At 46.2% G+C, this 22,587-nt stretch overlaps 1 protein-coding gene across 2 annotated transcripts in view; it reads right to left on the bottom strand.

The window, feature by feature from the left end:
• Nucleotides 1–22,587, bottom strand: part of pitpnm3 (PITPNM family member 3) — a 110,125-nt gene that overhangs the window by 59,681 nt on the left and 27,857 nt on the right. For both annotated transcript variants that reach the window (XM_067450590.1, XM_067450591.1), the window contains exon 3: nucleotides 13,581–13,685. In XM_067450590.1, coding sequence (XP_067306691.1) covers nucleotides 13,581–13,685 — 105 coding nt within the window. The remainder of the gene's footprint in view (nucleotides 1–13,580; nucleotides 13,686–22,587) is intronic.

Raw genomic sequence — 22,587 nt, 5'->3', positions numbered from 1 at the left:
GGTCAACGCCAGCCTCTCACTTAGCTCATTTATCGCTTGGTCGCTTCAGCAGAAGTCTCCATCCCCCTGGGTGCCGTCCAATAGACCAATCATATTTCACACAAGAGGTAAACAAAAATGTGAGAAAAGGTCACCTGAATAATTGAGGCGAAGAAGGGTGAATTATCTTGATGCAGTCTGAGGTAAAACGGCATTTTCTCTAACTGGTACAAAAAAATGTGGAATACAGGACAACAAACAGCTTAGAGAACGGCTCGGGTTATGTATATAACCCTTGTTCCCTGAGAGGGAACGAGCACTGCGTCGAAACGCTTTGGGGATGCTCCCTAAGCATCAGCGAATCTGAAGCCTGAATAAACACTAGTCCAATCCGATTGGTCGTGCGTGATGACGTCATTGTGACGGCGTACCCGGAAGTATAAAAGGGGAGCCGGCGCATAATGGCGGCAGTTCTTGCTCTGAAGCATGCGCTCCAGGCGTGCCGAGGTGTGGCGGTACGACGCAGTGCTCGTTCCCTCTCAGGGAACAAGGGTTATATACATAACCCGAGCCGTTCCCTTATCGAGGGAACTTCCCACTGCGTCGAAACGCTTTGGGGAACGAGTACCCACTAGGCCACACCGAGGGTAGCGCCTGTCCTAGTGTGAAGCCGGAAACCGGGCACAACTAGGGTTGGAGCACCCTCGCGCCAGGCGTCGCAGGGAGATCCAGGCTATAAAACCTGATAAAAGTGTGTGGAGTAGCCCACCCCGCCGCCTCGCAGATATCCTGCAGGGGGACCCCAGAAAGGAGGGCCACCGAAGAGGCCATGCCTCTGGTGGAATGTGCCCTCACGGCTACAGGTGAAGGCAAACTGCGCACCTGGTAAGCCATGGTTATTGCCTGGACTATCCAGTTACTGATAGTCTGGGTAGACGCAGGCAACCCCTTCTTGGGTGAGCCAAAACACACCAACAATTGTTGCGATCTCCTCCACTGTGCGGACTTCGCCAGATACACCCTGAGTGCCCTGACCGGGCAGAGTAGGTGAAGCCTCCCCTCTTCCGCCGTCACGTGAGGCGGAGGATGAAATGCCTGCAGAACCAAAGACCTGACCACCCTTGATGGGACCTTGGGCACATAGCCCGGCCTAGGGTGCAAGATGGCCTTTACTCCACCCGGGGCAAACTCCAGGCAAGTCGGCGTTACTGCCAAGGCCTGGAGATCCCCTACTCTCCTTAGAGAGGTAATGGCGAGTAGAAAGGCCACCTTAAGGGTCAGATTCTTAGGTTCTGCTGACTCTAGTGGCTCGAAGGGGGCCTCAGCCAATCCCTCGAGAACCACTGCCAGGTCCCAGGTTGGAACTCTGGACTGAGCCACAGGCCTCATCCTCCGAGCCCCACGGAGGAACTGTACAACCAGCTGGTGCCTACCCAAAGGCCCATCACCCAGAGGAGTGTGGAAAGCCGCAATGGCAGCCACGTACACCTTGAGTGTGGACGGGGTTAGGCCCGCAGAGAAGCGATCTTGGAGGAACTCCAGCACTGAAGCCACTGGGCAGTTAACTGGGTCCTCCTCACGCCTCCTGCACCAAGTGGAAAATACATTCCACTTGAGGCTGTACAGTCTCCTTGTGGACGGAGCCCTGGAGCTGAGTAAGGTCTCTACCACCTCTGCCGACAGGCCAGCCTCTAGGTACCTGGCCCCCTCAGGGGCCAAACCCAAAGGTTCCATATCTCCGGCCGGGGGTGGAAAATCGACCCCGCCGCCTGAGACAGGAGATCCCTCCTCAGAGGAATCTGCCATGGATGACCTGCCAGCAGGGCTATGATATCCGAGAACCAAACTCGCGTCGGCCAACGGGGTGCTACCAGAAGTAGACTGACCCCCTGCCGACGGACCCTCTCCAGGACTCCCGGGAGCAGAGCAATCGGGGGAAATGCGTACAGACGCAGCCTCGGCCACGTCTGCACCATGGCATCCAACCCCAACGGGGCTGGATGCGTGAGGGAGAACCACAGTGGACAGTGGGACGTCTCTTGAGACGCAAACAGATCCACTTCCACTGGGCCGAACCTCTCGCATATGGCCTCCACCACTTCGGGGTGGAGCCGCCACTCCCCGGGCCTCAGCCCCTGCCTCGACAGGATGTCTGCTCCCTGATTTTGAACCCCCGGGACATACATTGCCCTGATGGACAACAGTTTCCCCTGGGACCACAGGAGGATTAGATGCGCCAATCTGCACAGAGGGCGCGATCTTACCCCTCCCTGGCGATTGAGGTACGCTACGACAGCCGTATTGTCTGTCCGCACCAGGACATGTTGGCCGCGGAGGTCCGGGAAAAAACTCCTGAGAGCTTTGTAGACCGCCATCATCTCCAGGCAATTTATGTGCCAGGAGGAATGACGGCCCTCCCATGGGCCCCTCGCAAAGCGGCCGTCCATGACCGCGCCCCAACCAGTGAGGGAGGCGTCTGTTGAAACGGATTTCCGGCAACAGGACGCTCCCAACACTGGTCCCTGGGACAGAAACCAAGGTTTCTTCCATATGACTAGGGAACGAAGGCATCTGCGCGTTACCCTGATCATACGAAAAGGATTCCCTCTGGGGGAAAACCCCTTGGTTTTCAACCACCACTGGAGGGGTCTCATGTGTAGCAGGCCGAACGGTATCACGTTGGACGCTGCTGCCATGTGCCCCAGCACTCTCTGAAAGTGCTTCACAGTGATGGTGTGGCCTAGCCTTATTCCTGAGACCATCGCCAGTATGGTCTCGACGCGCGCGGGAGACAATTGTGCCCGCATCGTCGTCGAATCCCATACTACCCCTAGGAACGTAGTCCTCTGGGACGGCGTCAACACACTCTTGTTCGTGTTGAGTCTCAGCCCCAAGCACTTTATGTGGGCTAGAACGACATCTCGATGCCGAACCGCCATATCGTACGACTGGGCCAGTATGAGCCAGTCGTCGATATAATTCAGTACACGGATGCCCTGAAGCCTCATAGGAGCCAGGGCTGCATCCATGCACTTTGTGAATGTGCGTGGGGAGAGGGCTAGGCCGAAGGGAAGAACTCGATATTGGTACGCTTCGCCCCCGAAAGCGAACCTCAGGAACTTCCTGTGACATGGAAGGATGGAGATATGAAAGTATGCGTCCTTCAGATCTATCGTGACGAACCAGTCCTGGGACTGGATCTGACTCACGATCATGGGGATAGTGAGCATTTTGAATCTGAACCTCCTTAGAGACCGATTCAAATCCCTTAGATCTATAATCGGACGCAACCCTCCATCCTTTTTGGGAACTATAAAGTACCGGCTGTAGAAGCCGGACTCCCTCTCTGGCGGAGGAACATGTTCTATGGCCCCCTTTGCCAGTAAGGTCTTTACTTCTAGTTCCATTACCCGACCCCGCTCTGGTACCACTGTAGTCCAGGTCACCCCCCTGAACCCAGGGGGAGGCCGACCGAACTGCAGTCTGTACCCATTTTCTACAATGCGCAGGACCCATGTGGATACACTCGGAAGGCATTTCCATGCGCCGAGATAATCTACTAAGGGAACCAGCCTCTCGAGGCTGGCGTCGGGTGTTACACGAGCCTCGTCCCCGACCCCCTGAAGCGGTTGCCCGGCAGGAAGTGGTTGGGGACGAGTCTCTGTGTGCGGACGCGCCAGCTGCCCAGCCGCAGGTCTTTCCAGAGGCGGCTGGAGCAGCGTGCGTTCGCGGGAAATCGATGTGGCCCGAAGCGTCGTAGACGGCGGGATTACCACATCGATTTCCCCAGGGCGCCGCGAAGGAAGCAACCTCGGTTGCCCCCTCGCGGGAGGGACCGCCCTGAGAAGTCCTGCCGAGGCTAGGACTTCTTTGCGGCAGCCTTTCGCGCCTGAAGGACGTTCCTCAGATCGCCCTTCGGAGCGGAAGGCTGCTGTTGAGCGCGCCGCCTCTGTTGCCAAGCTCCCGGAGGAGGGGCTCTAGAGGCGACGCTCTCTTTTTGCATCTGACGATGCGAGGAGGAGCTGGTCGGCGGCTGAGGCTGCCCGCTAGGGCCAGCCTTCCCGGGCTTAGAGCGGCGAGGGAGGTACTGCTGGAAGGCCGCTGACTGTCTCTTCGCCTCCTGGTGTCTGGAGACGACGGAGTTAACCGCGTCCCCAAACAGACCAGAAGGCGAGATCGGGGAGTCCAGGAGGAAGGATCTGTCCTTCTCCTTTATCCCCGACAGATTCAGCCAGAGATGTCTCTCCGTTGTCACCATAGCTGCCATGGAGCGGCCGATGGCACGGGCCGTCTCCTTGGTAACACGGAGAGACAAATCCGCGACCTTCCTGAGTTCCAGTACGTCCTCCGGAGAGGGACCCTCGCCCTCATCCAGCTCTTTTAGAAGGTCAGCCTGGTAGGCCTGCAAGATCGACAGAGTGTGCAGCGCACTACCAGCCCGCCCAGCCGCCATATAAGCCTTGCCCACCAGCCCTGAGGTGTCCCGACAGGGTTTGGTGGGCAGCACCGGGGTTTTAAGGGACGATGCCGATTCGGGCGAAAGATAGCTCGCGAGAGCATCCTCCACCCGCGGCATCGCCCCATAGCCCGCCTCGCGTGCCCCCAGAACGTTGGAATAGTCCAACAGTGGGGGATTAGAGACACGCGAGGAATAGGGCTTCCTCCACGATCTACACACCTCGGTGTGCAGATCGGGGAAAAAAGGCAAACCCCGGCGCGGTGTTTGGACCCGGTGTGCGAGGAACCGGTCATCCAGCCTACTGGGTGGCCGAACTTCCTGTTCCTCCTGTGGCCACTCAATGTTGAGTTTAGCCACAGCCCGGGTCAACACCTCGACCAATTCCTCCTGGGCGGGCGGATGAGGCGATGGAAAAACCTCATCCCCCGCCCCGATGCCCGCGCCCTCCGGCTCCTCAGAACCGGAGAGAACGAGCATCGGACCCTCCGCCCCGGGGGAAGAAGCCGCAAAGCGGGCTTCCACACGGGGAGGAAGATCATCGGAACTGTCCGAGGAGGATTGGGAAAGTGCCGCAGCAGTCCCAAAGCCCTCGGACAGATCCCGCTGTGAGCCCCATGATCTGCGACGCCGCGACGCCTCAGCGACCGCGGGTCCAGAACCCTGGGGCTCACGAGGCTGGCCGGTCTCATCGAACACGGCCAGCCTAGAGCGGAGCAGCCTGAGTGTCAGCCGCTCACAGTGCTCACAGGCGGCTCCCTCGAGAGCCGCCCGAGCGTGCTGCACACCCAGACACTGCACACATAACAGGTGTGTATCCGATCCCGAGATGAAGCGGGGACACGGATGCACACACTGTCTAAATCCGCTCTTTCCTTCCATACTTTTACTATAAAGTTTTCACTCACACACACACTCGCAACTGGACAGACAACAGTAAATAGACAGACCAAACAGAGAGCGCTATGCTGAAGAGCAATAACTGCCGCCATTATGCGCCGGCTCCCCTTTTATACTTCCGGGTACGCCGTCACAATGACGTCATCACGCACGACCAATCGGATTGGACTAGTGTTTATTCAGGCTTCAGATTCGCTGATGCTTAGGGAGCATCCCCAAAGCGTTTCGACGCAGTGGGAAGTTCCCTCGATAAGGGAACTCAATAATATATGGGAATGTCATGTTTTTATGGAAATTGCCATCTGGTTGTTGTGTGTGGGGTTTTTATACGGTGGCTTTACACCACTGGTATCACTCAATATGGGCAAGTAAATCGATACGTAATTGCTGTGTAATTGCATATGCCACAGGCAATAAATCACCAGAGAGAGAAATATTTTGTACATCAATTCGATTTAGACGTATCAGCTACTTCACAAGCAATCCCAGCAGTAATGTACACTATCCTCCTTCCATGTTACACTGACCAATGTTGAATGCAAAGCTTTCAGAAACTTAATATAACACAAGAACAACATCGAACCAAACTCATCTCAGCAGTATTAGCGTGACGCTAATAAGACTTTTAAGTTTCACATATGGACCTTTGCATAATGAATATGAGCTATTAATAAATAGACCTGAGGCTACATTATAAAAACCAAGCCTGAAAGCAACTCCAAAAAGAGAATACCGAGAGAGCGAAGAATCCCGATGTTTGTTTCACTAATGACTCGCGCTAGCTAACTCTTATCATTACAAGAATAGACCGGAAAAGAACAAAGAGTCAGAAAAATCAATGGAGACAGCTGAGACATGATGCTGCTTAATGAAGCCTGACGTCTGTTTCCTCTGTTTTCATGGTGAAATGAAAAATTTACAGATTCGTTTGGCAAGCAGCTGTTGAACAATTTTTGTGACATGGGGTGGTTAATGTAAAACATAACGAGATGCGTTATAAAACGCCATTTCAGATTACAGTCTCCTTTGTTTTCGAGGATATGAGCTGGTGATGTGCATTTGGGTCATTTTGACTGCTAGGGGACTCGGACTGAGGTTGATGGGTAGCATTACATATAAAAATAAACCCTCACAGCTAATGATGTAAATATACAGGGCAGTGTTTCAAAAAGCACAGTAACTCATCTTTTTCCTTAATTCATTAAAATAACTGGCTTTAAGATTAATTTTTAAGAACTGCTACATTGGCTGCACTGTATACTTTGAGCCACAAAAAAAAGACTGGTCATTAAAGCGGGGGTGAAATGCTGTTTCCTGCATACTGAGCTTTTTACACTGTTAAAGACTTGGATTCCCATCCTAAACATAGACAAAGTTTCAAAAACTAATGTTGGACGTTTGATGGAGTATTTGTCACGGTTCATGAATTCACCTGTTCGCCCTGCACTGTGTTATGTGGTACGTGAGTGTTGGTGTATGTGTGTGGTGATGGGCGTGGCATCTGATTATTTCCCCGCTGATTACAGCACCAGCTGCCACTTGTTTCCTGGGTCTACTTATACCCATTGTCTAGCGTCTTGTGTTTGTCAGATCGTTGGTTTCGTTTCCCTGTGTTGGTGTGTGTGGTTGCGTAGGCATTCTCTCTCTCTCTCCAGCAGGATCGTTGGCGTTGCCTGAGTTTGGACTTTGCCTTTCTGTGTCACGGAGGATCGCTCTGCTTGCTTTCCAGAGGATCGCTCTGCTTGCTTTCCAGAGGATCGCTCTGCTCTACCCTCGAGGATTGTTCCCTGGCAGATCTCTGACCTTCTCTGCCTTCACTGTGGATCTTGCCGTCACCCTCTGCTGAGGGTTCATCACACACACACACGGGACATCGTCACACACGGGATTTCATCACTCTGCAGCGGTCATCACTCACGGTTGCACGGACCTGGGATCGGGATTGTCCATTAGGTTCCTGCGCTACCAGTGCTGTCTTCGTCATCACCCCATCAGACTCTGACACTCTTTACTTCTTGCATTATCTAATAAACGAGTTTGCACTTGCTTTTGAATCCTCTGCCTTTATTCCCGTGACAGAACGATCTGACCAGATATGGATTCAGCGAGTGCACCAGGATTATCTGAATTCGTGTCTCGATGCGTCACCCTCATGGATCAACAGGAGGAGCAGATGGCCGCGACTGGTCGGGCCATTCAAGCATTGGTAGCGCAGGTGTCCGGGCTCACCCAACAACTACAACAATCGCATGTGCCCGCTGCGCCACCCACGCCGCCTGCACCCCCCACTCCATCCTCCGGGGAGAGACCCCGCGAACCACGACTACCCACTCCAGAGCCCTATTCCGGTGAGCCCAATTTTTGCAGACCATTTCTGACGAAATGTTCACTGTTCTTCTCACTGCAGCCCATCACATTTGAGTCTGAAGCGTCTAAGGTGGCCTTCGTGCTGACATTACTCACTGGACGGGCGGCTCAGTGGGGTACGGCGGCGTGGGAGAACCAATTACCATGCTGTTCCTCGTTCCAAGACCTTCAAGAGGAGATGCGGCGAGTGTTCGACCGGGCGGTGAGCGGACGAGAGGCCGCTCGCGTGCTGGCTGATCTTCGCCAGGGGGCCGGATCCGTCTCGGACTACTCCATCGAATTCCGAACACTCGCTGCCGAATGCAACTGGAACGAGGAGGCGCAGTGGGACATGTTCCTGCATGGGTTGGCTGACCGTGTCCAGGCGGAGATTTACGCGCTGGACCTGCCTAAGACCCTAGAGGGACTCATCGACCTGGCCTTACGAGTGGATGCTCGTCTTCATCGTGCGGAGTCAAGAGTTCTACGGTCCAGAGTCCAGAGTCGGCAGGAACATCCACTGGCGATCGGCGATGACACGGTCAGTCCGGATTGCCATCACGAACCCATGCAGGTGGGTGGAGCCCGGCTCTCCCGGGAGGAGAGAGAACGCCGGAGGTCCCGGAGGCTGTGCATGTACTGTGGTGGCGACGGTCACTTTCTCAAGGACTGCCCGGTAAAAGATCGAGCCCGGTAGTAAGTAGGAGGCTACTATCGGGCGGAATCTCCAGGAAGAATGCCTCCTCATCAACTCTCCTCCCGGTGACACTCCAATGGGCAACCCGATCTCATCGCTGTCAAGCACTGTTGGACTCGGGGGCCGAGGGAAGCTTCATTGACACTAAGCTCGCTCACCAGCTGGGGATAACACTCACACCTCTCACCAACCCGATCCATGTCAACGCACTCAACGGTCAAGACTTACCCCGCATCACCCACCGCACGGAACCGTTACGCCTCACCATATCCGGGAATCACTCCGAGGAGATATCCCTGTTTGCCATGGACTCACCTCAGATTCCGGTGGTGTTGGGTCACCCCTGGCTGGTGAAGCACTGCCCGCAGGTGGATTGGGGTCGGAGCGCGATCCTGGCATGGAGTAAGGAGTGTTATGCCTCTTGTCTTGTCTCTGCCTGTTCGTCTGTTTCTAGTGTTGTTTTACAGGAGGAGCCGGTGAATTTGTCTAACGTGCCCGCTGAGTACCTCGATCTGAAGGAAGTGTTCAGTAAGTCCCGAGCTGCCTCTCTACCTCCGCACCGTCCCTACGACTGTGCTATAGATTTACTGCCAGGTACGTCTCCGCCTAAGGGCAAGTTATACTCTCTCTCGATTCCTGAGAGGGAGGCCATGGAGAAATACATTTCTGATTCACTAGCAGCTGGGTTCATTCGTCAATCTTCTTCTCCAGCGGGGGCGGGGTTCTTTTTCGTTGGTAAGAAGGATGGTTCTCTGCGACCTTGTATTGATTACCGAGGGCTGAACAACATTACGGTAAAGAATACCTATCCTTTGCCGTTAATGTCTTCAGCCTTCGAGAGGTTGCAGGGAGCATCTTTTTTCACGAAATTGGATTTACGTAATGCTTATCATTTGGTTCGCATAAGAGAGGGGGATGAATGGAAGACTGCGTTTAACACCCCTAGGGGCCATTTTGAATACTTGGTCATGCCCTTCGGGCTGTCCAACTCCCCTGCCGTTTTCCAAGCACTCGTCAATGACGTGCTGAGAGACATGGTAGATCAGTTCATTTATGTCTACCTGGACGACATACTGATATTTTCGTCGTCTCTCCAGGAACACGTTCAGCACGTCAGACGAGTGCTCCAGAGGTTGCTAGTGAATGGGCTTTTTGTCAAGGCGGAGAAATGCGATTTTCATGCACAGTCTGTTCCTTTCCTAGGTTACATCATCTCATCCGAGGGAATACGCATGGATCCCGAGAAGGTTAAGGCTGTGGTAGAGTGGCCAAGTCCAGATTCCCGTAAGGCCCTACAGCGGTTTCTGGGGTTCGCCAACTTCTACCGGCGTTTCATTCGCAATTTCAGCCAACTAGCCGCACCTCTGACTGCCTTGACCTCTCCCAAGACTACGTTCAGGTGGTCTAATGCTGCCGAGGCGGCATTTTCCAACCTGAAGAGCCGCTTCGTTTCGGCTCCCATCCTGATTACCCCTGATCCATCATGTCAGTTCGTGGTAGAGGTCGACGCGTCAGAGGTGGGGATAGGAGCGGTTCTTTCCCAACGTTCTTCCTCGGATGACAAGATGCACCCATGCGCGTTTCTTTCTCATCGTCTATCGCCGGCCGAACGCAATTATGACATTGGTAACAGAGAGTTGTTGGCAGTTAAGTTCGCGTTGGAAGAATGGCGTCACTGGTTAGAAGGGTCAGGGGTGCCTTTTATAGTCTGGACCGATCACAAGAATTTGGAATATATCAGAACTGCTAAAAGGCTTAACTCTAGGCAGGCTCGGTGGGCTCTATTTTTCGGTCGCTTCGATTTTTCGCTTTCATACCGGCCGGGTTCGAAAAACATCAAGCCCGACGCGTTGTCTCGTGTTTTTGACCGTTCCGAACGCCCGTCTACTCCCGAGTGTATTTTACCGGAGAACATCATTGTTTCCACACTCACATGGGAGATCGAGTCGAAGGTCCAAGCGGCCTTAGAAGGGGTAACGCCTCCGCCCGGTGGGCCACCGAGTCGTTTATTTGTGCCAGAGGGGCTACGTTCAGACGTTATCCGTTGGGGTCATTGTTCTAACGTAGCATGCCATCCAGGAGCTAATCGTACCAGTTTTTTGGTCAAGCAACGATTCTGGTGGCCAACTATGGCTCGTGACATCCGAGATTTTGTTTTGGCTTGTTCGGTCTGTGCCACAGGTAAGACTTCCAATCGCCCTCCAGATGGGTTACTCCAACCGCTGTCTGTTCCTTCGAGACCCTGGTCCCACATAGCGCTAGATTTTGTTACCGCCCTCCCACCCTCCCAGGGTAAGACGGTGGTTTTAACCGTCGTGGACCGGTTCTCGAAGGCAACTCATTTCATCCCCTTGGCCAAATTACCTTCTGCCAAGGAGACAGCGGTGGCTGTCATAGACCATGTCTTTCGCTTACATGGCCTCCCGATAGATGTGGTCTCTGACAGGGGGCCCCAATTTGTGTCCAAATTCTGGCGTGAGTTTTGTAGATTGCTGGGGGCGACGGTTAGTCTGTCTTCGGGTTTCCATCCCCAGAGCAATGGGCAGACGGAGCGAGCCAATCAGGATCTTGAGAGAGTGTTACGATGTATGGTTGCCAAGAATCCTTCCTCCTGGAGCCAACAACTCTCTATGGTGGAGTACGCACACAATTCGTTACCAGTGTCATCCACGGGCCTCACTCCGTTTGAAGCTAGTATAGGGTACCAGCCACCTATTTTTCCCAGTCTGGAATCCGAAGTCGCGGTCCCCTCCGCTCACGCCTTCGTCCAGAGGTGCCGCCGCACATGGACCAGAGCCCGCGAGACTCTGCTCCAAGTGGGAGCACGCACCAAGGCTAAGGCCGATCGCCACCGGTCGAAGCCACCCGTTTACGTCGTAGGCCAAAAAGTGTGGCTTTCTACCAAGAATATTCCGATCCGCGCCGTTAGCAATAAGTTAGCTCCCAAATTTATTGGCCCGTTCACTGTCACCAAGATCATTAATCCGGTGGCAGTCCGCCTCAAACTCCCTCCAGTGTACAGGAGGATCCATTCCGTATTCCATGTTTCCAAATTAAAACCAGTGTTTCATTCACCTATTAATCCGCCGGTCCCGGTTCCTCCACCGCCGCGTCTCGTAGATGGGGAACCAACATATTCGGTTAATCGTATCCTGGACTCGAGACGGAGGGGACGCGGATTTCAGTATTTGGTGGACTGGGAAGGTTACGGTCCGGAGGAGAGAAGTTGGGTTCCTGCTAGGGACATTCTGGATCACTCTCTTATCGATGATTTCAATCGACAGGTAGGTCCTCCTGGGAGCGCCAGGAGGCGCTCTTAGGGGGAGGGGTACTGTCACGGTTCATGAATTCACCTGTTCGCCCTGCACTGTGTTATGTGGTACGTGAGTGTTGGTGTATGTGTGTGGTGATGGGCGTGGCATCTGATTATTTCCCCGCTGATTACAGCACCAGCTGCCACTTGTTTCCTGGGTCTACTTATACCCATTGTCTAGCGTCTTGTGTTTGTCAGATCGTTGGTTTCGTTTCCCTGTGTTGGTGTGTGTGGTTGCGTAGGCATTCTCTCTCTCTCTCCAGCAGGATCGTTGGCGTTGCCTGAGTTTGGACTTTGCCTTTCTGTGTCACGGAGGATCGCTCTGCTTGCTTTCCAGAGGATCGCTCTGCTCTACCCTCGAGGATTGTTCCCTGGCAGATCTCTGACCTTCTCTGCCTTCACTGTGGATCTTGCCGTCACCCTCTGCTGAGGGTTCATCACACACACACACGGGACATTGTCACACACGGGATTTCATCACTCTGCAGCGGTCATCACTCACGGTTGCACGGACCTGGGATCGGGATTGTCCATTAGGTTCCTGCGCTACCAGTGCTGTCTTCGTCATCACCCCATCAGACTCTGACACTCTTTACTTCTTGCATTATCTAATAAACGAGTTTGCACTTGCTTTTGAATCCTCTGCCTTTATTCCCGTGACAGTATTTCTGTGTCAAAAATACTCCTTCCGGTTTCTCACAAGTTTCGGAGAGTTTTTTTTGAGTATGGGTCCGTTTGACGTCGACAGAGCGGAAGGTCCTTGTATGGGCCGTACGGGCTCTTTTCCCGGAAGGGTGCGCGCGTGACTAGAGCGAGAGAGAGTTTTTGATGGAGCGGTGACGATAAAGGTTCGGTCCTGCTTTGGAAACAGGCGGTGAGTAAAACTGCTTCAAATGTCTATGTTGTTGGCTATCGTCGCGTAAGTAAACATCAGTAAACAACACGATCGTTTATAACTTTAGTTAATGTATCAATGGAGCATGCGATATATGGTGTGTGTTTAAATACATTTGTTTAGCTGACCAATATAGGTGTCAGTTTGTTTATTGTAAAACCACCCAAACATAAACCTAGCCTTCTCACAAAGCGTGCTTCGTCATTCAAATGTGCACGGTTACTCCATTGTTGTTCTATGTATAACGTTACACTAGTCTGACGTGCAAAACCGTTTTGCTTGCTACGACTAATGTTTAGTCGCATACAATAGTCCATAAACCAAATCATGTCCTCATAAACTTCGAGTAAACACACACAAATGTTGACAGGCCACTAAATACAGTACATACCACATCCTGCTGTTGTTACTTCCCCTGTTCAATTTATTTCAGCCTCCGGATCTGATTCTGGATCATATATGTATTAATCTGTTGAATCTGATTTAGGGTAGAGTTTTCTTCTCCACGCTTGAGGACGTCACCGATTTGTGTGCGCTCGCCATTCTTTAGCTCCGCCCAGACGTTACGCCTCCAGCCAATCGTTTTTTTTTTTTCGGAAAGACTCGGTACAGACTATATTTCTTTTATAAATATAATAAAACTAAAGACTTTTCGGAGATATGAAGCATGCAATACTACTCTATAGGTCCTCAAGATTGACATGAGATTGACTGAAAAGGAGTGTTTCACTCCCCCTTTAAGAGAAATCCAAATTTTTCCATTTAAAGCACAAATACACATATATCAACAAACATAAAATGTAGAAAAAGTGCAACACTGCAAATTTCATTACCCGCTCCAAAACTCACATTAGATCCATGGCATCAGTCTCAGGTGTACGTGCACTCAGCTGTAAATGATTGAACTTTTTGCAAAACATTTGTAGCATCTTCATGTATCATATACGTACGATTGCTGACTGGAAGCATAACATTTCCATTTATGAGCTCTTACCCTGTGTCTGGTCAATGTGGCCCATGGTTTCGATCTGCTCAACCAGATCATTAGAGTTCCACTGACTCATCCCCAAAAGCATTGCCGTCTTCCCCTCCAGCACCTCTGAAAGACATCACACACAATCATACACTCAGTGAGGTTTTTGATCAGGATGAGACAATCAATCATTTAGCTCATCGTCAAAACAATACAGATAATGTTACGCTCCTTTCAGAATGCAGCAGTACATCAAAGACTATTAGTATTCATTGAATTATCTTTAAATACAGCTCAAGCCATAAAGTGATGTCTGACTAATGAGCACAGAGTGAGCGATCAGCCACTCCGTCGGTCCTTGTGAGACAGCCCGCGTGCTTGATGGAGGACCCGGCCGCGCGCTTCACAGCGTATGATAGCGAGCTGCAAGCCCAGTGCCGTGTCAGATCTCGCTGGGTGATATTTCAGTGTGGAAGAGAGGTTGTGACAGGACTCCGTCAGGCCTGCTCATCTGAATCACCCACTTGAGCCGATCGGTCGCCGTTTGTCACAAGCTATTTGCTTTACTGTCAAATTAACCGTTTTTTGACTTGGATCAAACAAGGGTAGACAAACACGTGCACACTCACAGAAACAATGCAAGGGAAGCTCAAAGTTGAGAGACGAAGGGCTTTAAATCATAATCCAAATACTGGCAGTTACTGAGTCGTGTCGAATGGAATGGTGCTTAGAGAGAGCAGGAAGAACATAAATCTTCTGAAGTGTGAAATGTGCTTAGCACAAAGAAGAGCAACGAAAGCAGCCCAGCTCCTAAAGGAGAGACAACCACCTATTTCACTAAATATAACAAATAAACTGTTAAAACACAAGGGTCTGCCAGCGAGGCTCACTGCGAAAGGATGACAGCGAAACGTGGGAGTTAAAAGGAGAAAAACAGAGAAAACCAACAATGTAAAAATGTGGGAACATTCTCTGAGTCAATGAGCTGAGCAGAATATTTCGTTTTAAAGTATTCAGTTTAATCTGCACCCAGGGCTCCAGTCTAACGTTTTTCACTAGGGGCACAGTGGCCCCCCAACTGAAAATTTTAGGGGCACAACCAGAAAATTTAGGGGCACACACCATAAATCAACATGCTAATTTCTACTGTATCACTAATAAATATTCAAAGAATGACAAAATCTCGAGCCAATTACATTACGAGTATGAGATGTGATGGAGCATGTGATTTGTAGAATTTAGTGAACGAATACGCCCTATACTGAACGAGATACTTTTGAGTCTGAACGAGAGATTGAATGAACTGGTACATGTCGTTCGTAAAGTTAACTTAATGAACCAGTTGTTGAACGATACTGATCGTGAACAGGTAGAGCTTTGGTCATGTAGTTTGGCATATTTGCAGCAAAGAAAGAAATGTACACTTTACCATTGTAATGACAACAGCGTAATAACGCAGGCTGATGGTTAAATGATTACTGTACAGAGTATAAGCACTGCTTCTGTGTTTGTATTATGTATGTTTGAACAGGTTTCTTCTTTTAAATAAAATGACTTCAATACCTTTAAGTCATGTACTTCTATACAAAACTGTAAAACAAATAAAAAATGTTAAAGTATTGGTTAAATAGATCTCATGTGTGTCACGTCAGCAAATATAGCATCTATTGAACAAACACGCCCAAATTTACTGGTTACACATGTGCAACAGGATGTAAAATTCAGTTGCACACTCTCAAATTTTGGTAGCAAAATGCAAACATTCGGCAGCAGTCTGGAGCCCTGTCCCCACCATTATGAAAAACGCTTGTGCAATCTGTATTACACTGTATACTAGTTCCTATGGAAGTTAGGAATGTGCAAAACAAAAACATTTCAAACAACCTTGTAAACGCCACTTTCCCCTAACACACCTCACAAAAAGAGCTCTTACGGTTGCTTGTGAAGGAATGTCTGAACAGGTAAAAGTAGGCTACTTTCAATAAAAGGTCCAAAACATTAGAACTACAGTGGGTGCATGCTGATGCTGTATGGTATTGAATCGTCTATTGTAGCGCATTGCACATTGCAATGCCCCATTTGCTTTAAAGTGATCGAGACCTGTATAATCTTTGAAGGTCTAAACGCAGCAAAATTTAGCTTGCAGTCATGTACCAATAGAGATGCACTGATCCAATATTCAGTATTGATATCAGCTTCGGTAAAACTCCAAGATGATTCAATGTTCCCATTATTATACTCAGTCTGTAGACAGTAGGTCTGTGGATTAGCATAAAAAGGCTTTATCTTACGGAAGTGTATTGCTGTTTTTAAAGGACGCTGTAGATTTGCTGGTGTGCTTGCGATCATTGTCTTGTTGCATGACCCAATTTCGGCCAAGCTTTAGCTGTCGGACAGATGGCCTCACATTTGACTCTAGAACATATACAGAGAAGTTCATGGTCGACGCAATGACTGCAAGGTGCCCAGGTCCTGTGGCTGCAAAACAAGCTAAAAACGGATGGACAGTTGGTATGAGGTGTCTTGTGTTTAGTTTTTGCCTAAATTGGTGCTGTGCATTATGGCCCTCTTTGGACTCACTTTGGTCCCATCGGTCCAATATTGTTCTAGAAGTCACGCTGCCATGTGTTTTTTTTAAACAGAAGTAGCTTTCTCTTTCCAACCAACACGCCATACTTTCCCCCGTTAGTTTTCTAATTGTACTGCAATGAACTTAAACAATTAACATGTTTACTGAGGGTTGTAGAGTCTTAGGTGTAGCTCTCTGTATTTTGTGAGCATTGCATGGTCTGACCTTGGGGTGAATTTGCTGGGATGTTCACTCCTGGGAATATTGGTAACTGTCTTGAATGTTTTTCATTATTCTTTTGAATCATGGACTTAAATAGTTTGGAAATGGCTGTAGAACCCTTCTCAGAATGATGGCAATAACAATCACTTCTCTAAGATCATTGCTGATGTCACACACCTGGATGCCCCAGACCAGCAAACTGTCACAACTTCTGATGATCAATTTAATAAAGACATTTGATTTGCAGCGCTTACTTAACCTCTTAATTCCTATGGAAGCAGTAAGGGTGTACTTACTTTGTCACAAATGGCTTCTCCATTTTGGCCTAGTTTTTGATAATAACACGATGTAACATGTCATGTGTTGTAGTTCATCTGAGGTTGTATTTACCTAATTTTAAGACCTGCCAAATCTATTTGTAGTCAAGTTTGGCTAAATGTACACATCACATTACATTTGTCCCCAAATGCTGTTACAGCTAAATCAATCTAAGAAATTGTTTCTTGATTCACACCCTTTTAAATTCACATTTGCAAGCAAAAAGGTTTTAAAAAATGTGTTAATAATTACTTACTAATCAAACATCCTGGCCCATCCTTAATGTTTGTGTATGAAAAATTCCCTGAACAATGGTGGAGCAGTTTTACTTTTTTATCTTCCCTGAGTGAAAATGCTTTCACAAAAAAAGTGCATGAAGCATTTATTGTATTTTGAATTAATGAAGAAATAAAAGCAACAAGGTGGAGAAACAAGTTTTTTTTAAAGAGGTACAATAATAAAAGGAGCTTAAAAGAAATCTGAAATGGAATTTATAGGATCCTAGAAAGGCCTATAAGTGCAATGAGGCACAGAGTTTACCCATTAACATATTCTTCATTTCATCTTTACACTTGAATAGAGTGGGCATAAAGACCCAAATAAAGAAAAAATAACAGGCATAAAGAAATAAATAGAGTCAAAGGACATGCCCGAGTGGGCTAAAAAAATACCTTCAGTATATGAACCAAATTTACAGCAGAGAGCATATTTTCTTTTCTCTATGCCTATAATGTTTTATATAGGTAATTTTTACACATAACATTTTTTTAACATCTCACAATTCTGACTTTTTTCTTGCAATTGTGAGTTGATATTGCAATTTCGAGGGGGGGGGGGGGGGGGGGAGTCAGAATTGGGGGATATAAACCAGCAATTCTGAGGGGGAAAAGGCAGAATATTGAGTTTATATTTTGCAATTCAGATATTTATTCTTAGAATTGTGAAATATAAGCTTGGAAATGTGAGAAAAAAGTCAAAATTGTGAGATATAACCTTGAAATGACATTTTATTGTTTTATTATGTGCTACTGTAGAACTGTCATTTTCTGCCACCAGGTACGCTCCGCCCACAAAACATGTCATTGATGTTAGCAAACACCTAAATGGTTTATAGTCAGCTTCATTAAAAGTTACAAGTAGAAAAAAAAGCATATTTTCTGTGTGCACAAACATAATTTTACACTTATTTTGTTTGGCTAATGCTTTTTCCATGACAAGAACATGACCATAGATGCCTGTGGCTGTGAAGAGGCAAAGAACATAAGACTGCGTTGTCTGACTGACACAGTTTCGGGAAAAAATGCTTCATGTAAAATCTCCCAAATGAAGGCCCATATTTGGTTATGAGAATCACACGTCTTGACCTTCTTGTTAACACAAGAGTTGAAACACTGGGATTTAAAACTTTAACTAGATTTAAAGAATAGGGATTTGAAACACAAACACTAAGAAGAAATGGATCTGACAGTCTTTAATAATAGGACATGTTTTTGTATGTCACAATTTAAGATATTATGCATTTAAATAGCCTAAATTAAAATGAAAGACAATCTGTAAGATGGCTTAATGATATTCATATAAGCTCTTATTGAAAATCATGCAACTAAGTCCTGATGCTAAAAAGTTATTTTCAAATAAACAGGGTCTTTATATTAAAAATCTAAGGCAACCAGATTTAAGAGATGCCTTTTAACCTGATAGACATTATAAATAGCCAATTTCTTAGTTGATTTGTCAGTGCAGATGAATCTTGTGTGTGAAGGGCCCAGGGCTACTCGATTGCAGAGAACAATCAATGCAACAGAAAAACACTTCAGCTCAAAAAGCAAAGCCTATGTAGGTAATGCTAATCAATTAGCATTAACAATAACAATGAATGAATGTAAATACGTACAGCAATCTGTCTCCAGCTAAAATTTACACCGTTTTAAACGAGTGTCCGGTTTTATTTCAGGTTGTACAAATGGGTTCTGTTTAGGCACACTCTGACAAATCTCATTACTCAAATGCACACGCTCCAATAACAGACCTGAATTAACCTCCTTAGACATTTGCCAACATATCAGTTAAAAATGATCCTAAATGCCCTCATTTATTATCAAGGGCCTTATTTTTAAAGACCCCATGACATCGCTTAACAAGCACAGTTTTCTCTGCTGTGTTGGCGTATTTCCAATTAAAATGTGACGTCTGGTCAGACCGACATGAACTCAGGTCGCCTAAAGCTCTACTGCGCTTTGAGTCCCGACTCGAGGTCCTTTCCTGATACTGTTCCCCGCTCTCCTCCCATTGCTTCCCATCTCCTCTAAACTGTTCAATTCAATAAAGAATATAATATAATATATATAATATAATCAATATAAAATGGATATATAATAAATAAATATATATATATATATATATATATATATATATATATATATATATATATATATATATATATATATATATATATAATCAATATAAAATGTATATATGTATATATATACATACACACTCACCTAAAGGATTATTAGGAACACCATACTTATAATGTGTCTGACCCCCTTTCACCTTTAGAACTGCTTAATTCTACGTGGCATTGATTCAACAAAGTGCTGAAAGCATTCTTTAGAAATGTTGGCCCATATTGATATGATAGCATCTTGCAGTTGATGGAGATTTGTGGGATGCACATCCCGGGCATGAAGCTCCCATTTCACCACATCCCAAATGTTCTATTGGGTTGAGATCTGGTGACTGTTGGGGCCATTTTAGTACAGTGAACTCATTGTCACGTTCAAGAAAACAATTTGAAATGATTCGAGCTTTGTGACATGGTGCATTATCCTGCTGGAAGTAGCCATCAGAGGATGGGTACATGGTGGTCATAAAGGGATGGACATGATGGATGATACCCCGTGCCATCTACTGCTGTTGTAGCCCCTCCGCCTCAAGGTTGTGTGTGTTGTGGCTTCACAAATGCTTTGCTGCATACCTCGGTTGTAATGAGTGGTTATTTCATTCAAAGTCGCTCTTCTATCAGCTTGAATCAGTCGACCCATTCTTCTCTGACCGTTAGCATCAACAAGGCATTTTTGCCCACAGGACTGCCGCATACTGGATGTTTTTCCCTTTTCACACCATTCTTTGTAAACCCTAGAAATGGTTGTGTGAAAATCCCAGTAACTGAGCAGATTGTGAAATACTCAGACCGGCCCGTCTGGCACCAACAATGCCACGCTCAAAATTGCTTAAATCACCTTTCTTTCCCATTCGGACATTCGGTTTGGAGTTCAGGAGATTGTCTTGATCAGGACCAGACCCCTAAATGCATTGAAGCAACTGCCATGTGATTGGTTGATTAGATAATTGCATTAATGAGAAATTGAACAGGTGTCCCTAGCCATTGTCCAGGTTAAGTAATTTTTTGATTGATTCATTTCTGTTGTAAAAATCATTAGTTAATTACTTAACGCTTTCACAGTGTTTTCAACTGAAAACAGAAAACTATTAATGCATTCTTGCCATTTCGATGAACAGTGGTGTAAAGTATTTAGTTACTGTACTTAAGTATATTTTTGGCTACCTTGTAGTTGTAGCTGAGTATCAAAGATATTAGCAATTTTTACTCTCTACTTGACTATATTTTTGAACAAGTAAATGTACATTTTAGTCTAATACATTTTTGTTGAGTAATGCAGTTACACATTACATTTTGCATGGCACTTAACTTTTTCTGCAGATGTTTGTTTCTGCTACAATGAAGCTATGTTTTCGCCATCTAAGGACATTGAAGGTACTATATATTATACATTTTGCCTTTACTCAGCCAAACATGTCAACAAGGCTATGTTTCATAAATACAAGTGCATTAGCAGGTAGTTGATTAATCGCAAGTGTTTGATTTATGAGAGGAGGTCATGACTGCAGCCGTTGATGAAGCTGAAACCAGCACATCTCAAGAAGGCTTTGACTGTTTAATTTTACTTAACATAATTTTTTTTATCTGCTATATTGATAAACTATTTTTGAAGAATATTTGTTTACTTATGGCCTTTTTGTGAACTTAAGCTTAATTCAACTTAGGGCTGCACGATTTGGGGAAAATATATAATTGCGATTATTCTGGGTAAAATTGTGATTGCGATTTAAAATGCGATTATTGTTATTATAATTTTTTACAAATGAAAAGTGTGTGTATATAACATTTTGTGTTTTTTATATTAATGTGACTATTAATAATTATTATGATTATTATTACTGCAAAAAATATTTTTAAAAATAAGAAATATTACCATTACAATAACATTTTCATAATTACAAATAAAAAAAGGGTATGTCAGAATAAATATAACAATATAATACTAATACTAATTATTATTTTTATAATATTTTACAGAAAACTTATTTTACAAAAAAAAAAAAAAAACTGCTGGGTTACCTATTAATATGCAGACAGCCTATGACTAAAAACATTAGAAAGGTCTAAACCTAAGGAGTTATTCTTAAAGTCTGTCTTTAATATGAAATATGAAATGGGGGGAGGGAACTCCTGTACATTGAAGAAAAACATGGATTGTCCAACAAATTTACATATTTTTTAAGTTTAGTAAGTTTTAAAATGTATTAAGCATTATTTTCTTATTATTGATTACCCAAAAGTTTTTGATTCATACTGAAAGCCAGAGGGCGCCCTCGAGCGGAAAACGCCACAGTTGCCTCAGAGAAGTAATTGACGTTAGTTTTCAGGAAATCCATGATGTGAAGCTAACGTGGTGTAAACAGAAGATAGAGACGCTTTGATTAAACATGACGACAATAAACACGACTGCAGCAAAATATGGTGTATTTGAGTTCTTCAAGACGTCAAGGGTATTTTCATAATAATAAAGTGTATTATAATGCAGTGCTGATTGACATAGAATGCTATAAAATAATGCATCGTCTGCCTCAATCTGATGAGAAGCCACATCAGCTCACACACTCGACTGACGATATGAAGTGAGGTAAACATGTTATTAAACGTTGTCTTTTGTTGAACAGGTTTATGAACGCTTCACTAGTTTGTGAAGATGTTTCACTCGTGTTGCTTTTTCAAACGCACGCTATAAGCGACTCAAACTCGCAGTCTTTCAGACGAAGCAGCTTTTATCACAGAGCCGCTCTTCGCTAACACACTGGGCATTTATTTATTTAATTCAAATCGCAGCCTTTGAGCTTTCATAATCGCACACAAGCCAAATCGTGATTGCGGTTCGATTTCGATTAATCGTGCAGCCCTAATTCAACTGAGACTTGAGAGTTTTGTAGACGTTGTTGTGTCGACGTTGATTTATTGCAATATTAAGGTGTTCAGTTTGAATTTAGAAAATAAACATGATTTCTTATCTTATCAATTGTTTCCTATTTTAACTGGTATGTCTCTCAGGTGTCGAGGACTAGTGCATCGTTGAGCCTATATTCAGTATGAATAAAATACTTAAGTACTGTTAAAATCAAATACTCTTAGACTTTTACTTAAGCTGTATTGGAATTGGTGACTTGTAACTTGTAATGGAGTCATTTTCGCTGTAAGGAATCTGTACTTTTACTCAAGTATGGTGTTCAGGTATTTGTTACACCACTGTCGATGAATGTATCCAAACAGTTGCTCAACTGTCTAATAAAAAACATAATATATTAAAGCATCTTTGGTGTTTCCATGGTTTTGCGGTCATCAAGGGTAACACCCATAGGATGTCATTGATAGGCAATGCACAGACACGGCCCATGTCCTCATTCAAATATCCGATTTCTCTGGATTTAAACATTATTCTAAACATTTAGGATAAGGCAAGTAAACAAGTCAACAAAATTTATAACACTGTTCTAGTTTTTTAAAGAGATTTATACATCATCTACTGAATAAATATAAAAGCATTCTATAGATGTGTTATT

This window comes from Pseudorasbora parva, chromosome 8 (assembly GCF_024679245.1).
Source record: "Pseudorasbora parva isolate DD20220531a chromosome 8, ASM2467924v1, whole genome shotgun sequence".
In the NCBI taxonomy this organism is placed as follows: Eukaryota; Metazoa; Chordata; class Actinopteri; order Cypriniformes; family Gobionidae; genus Pseudorasbora; species Pseudorasbora parva.
This window is presented reverse-complemented; position numbering and strand designations above follow the sequence as displayed.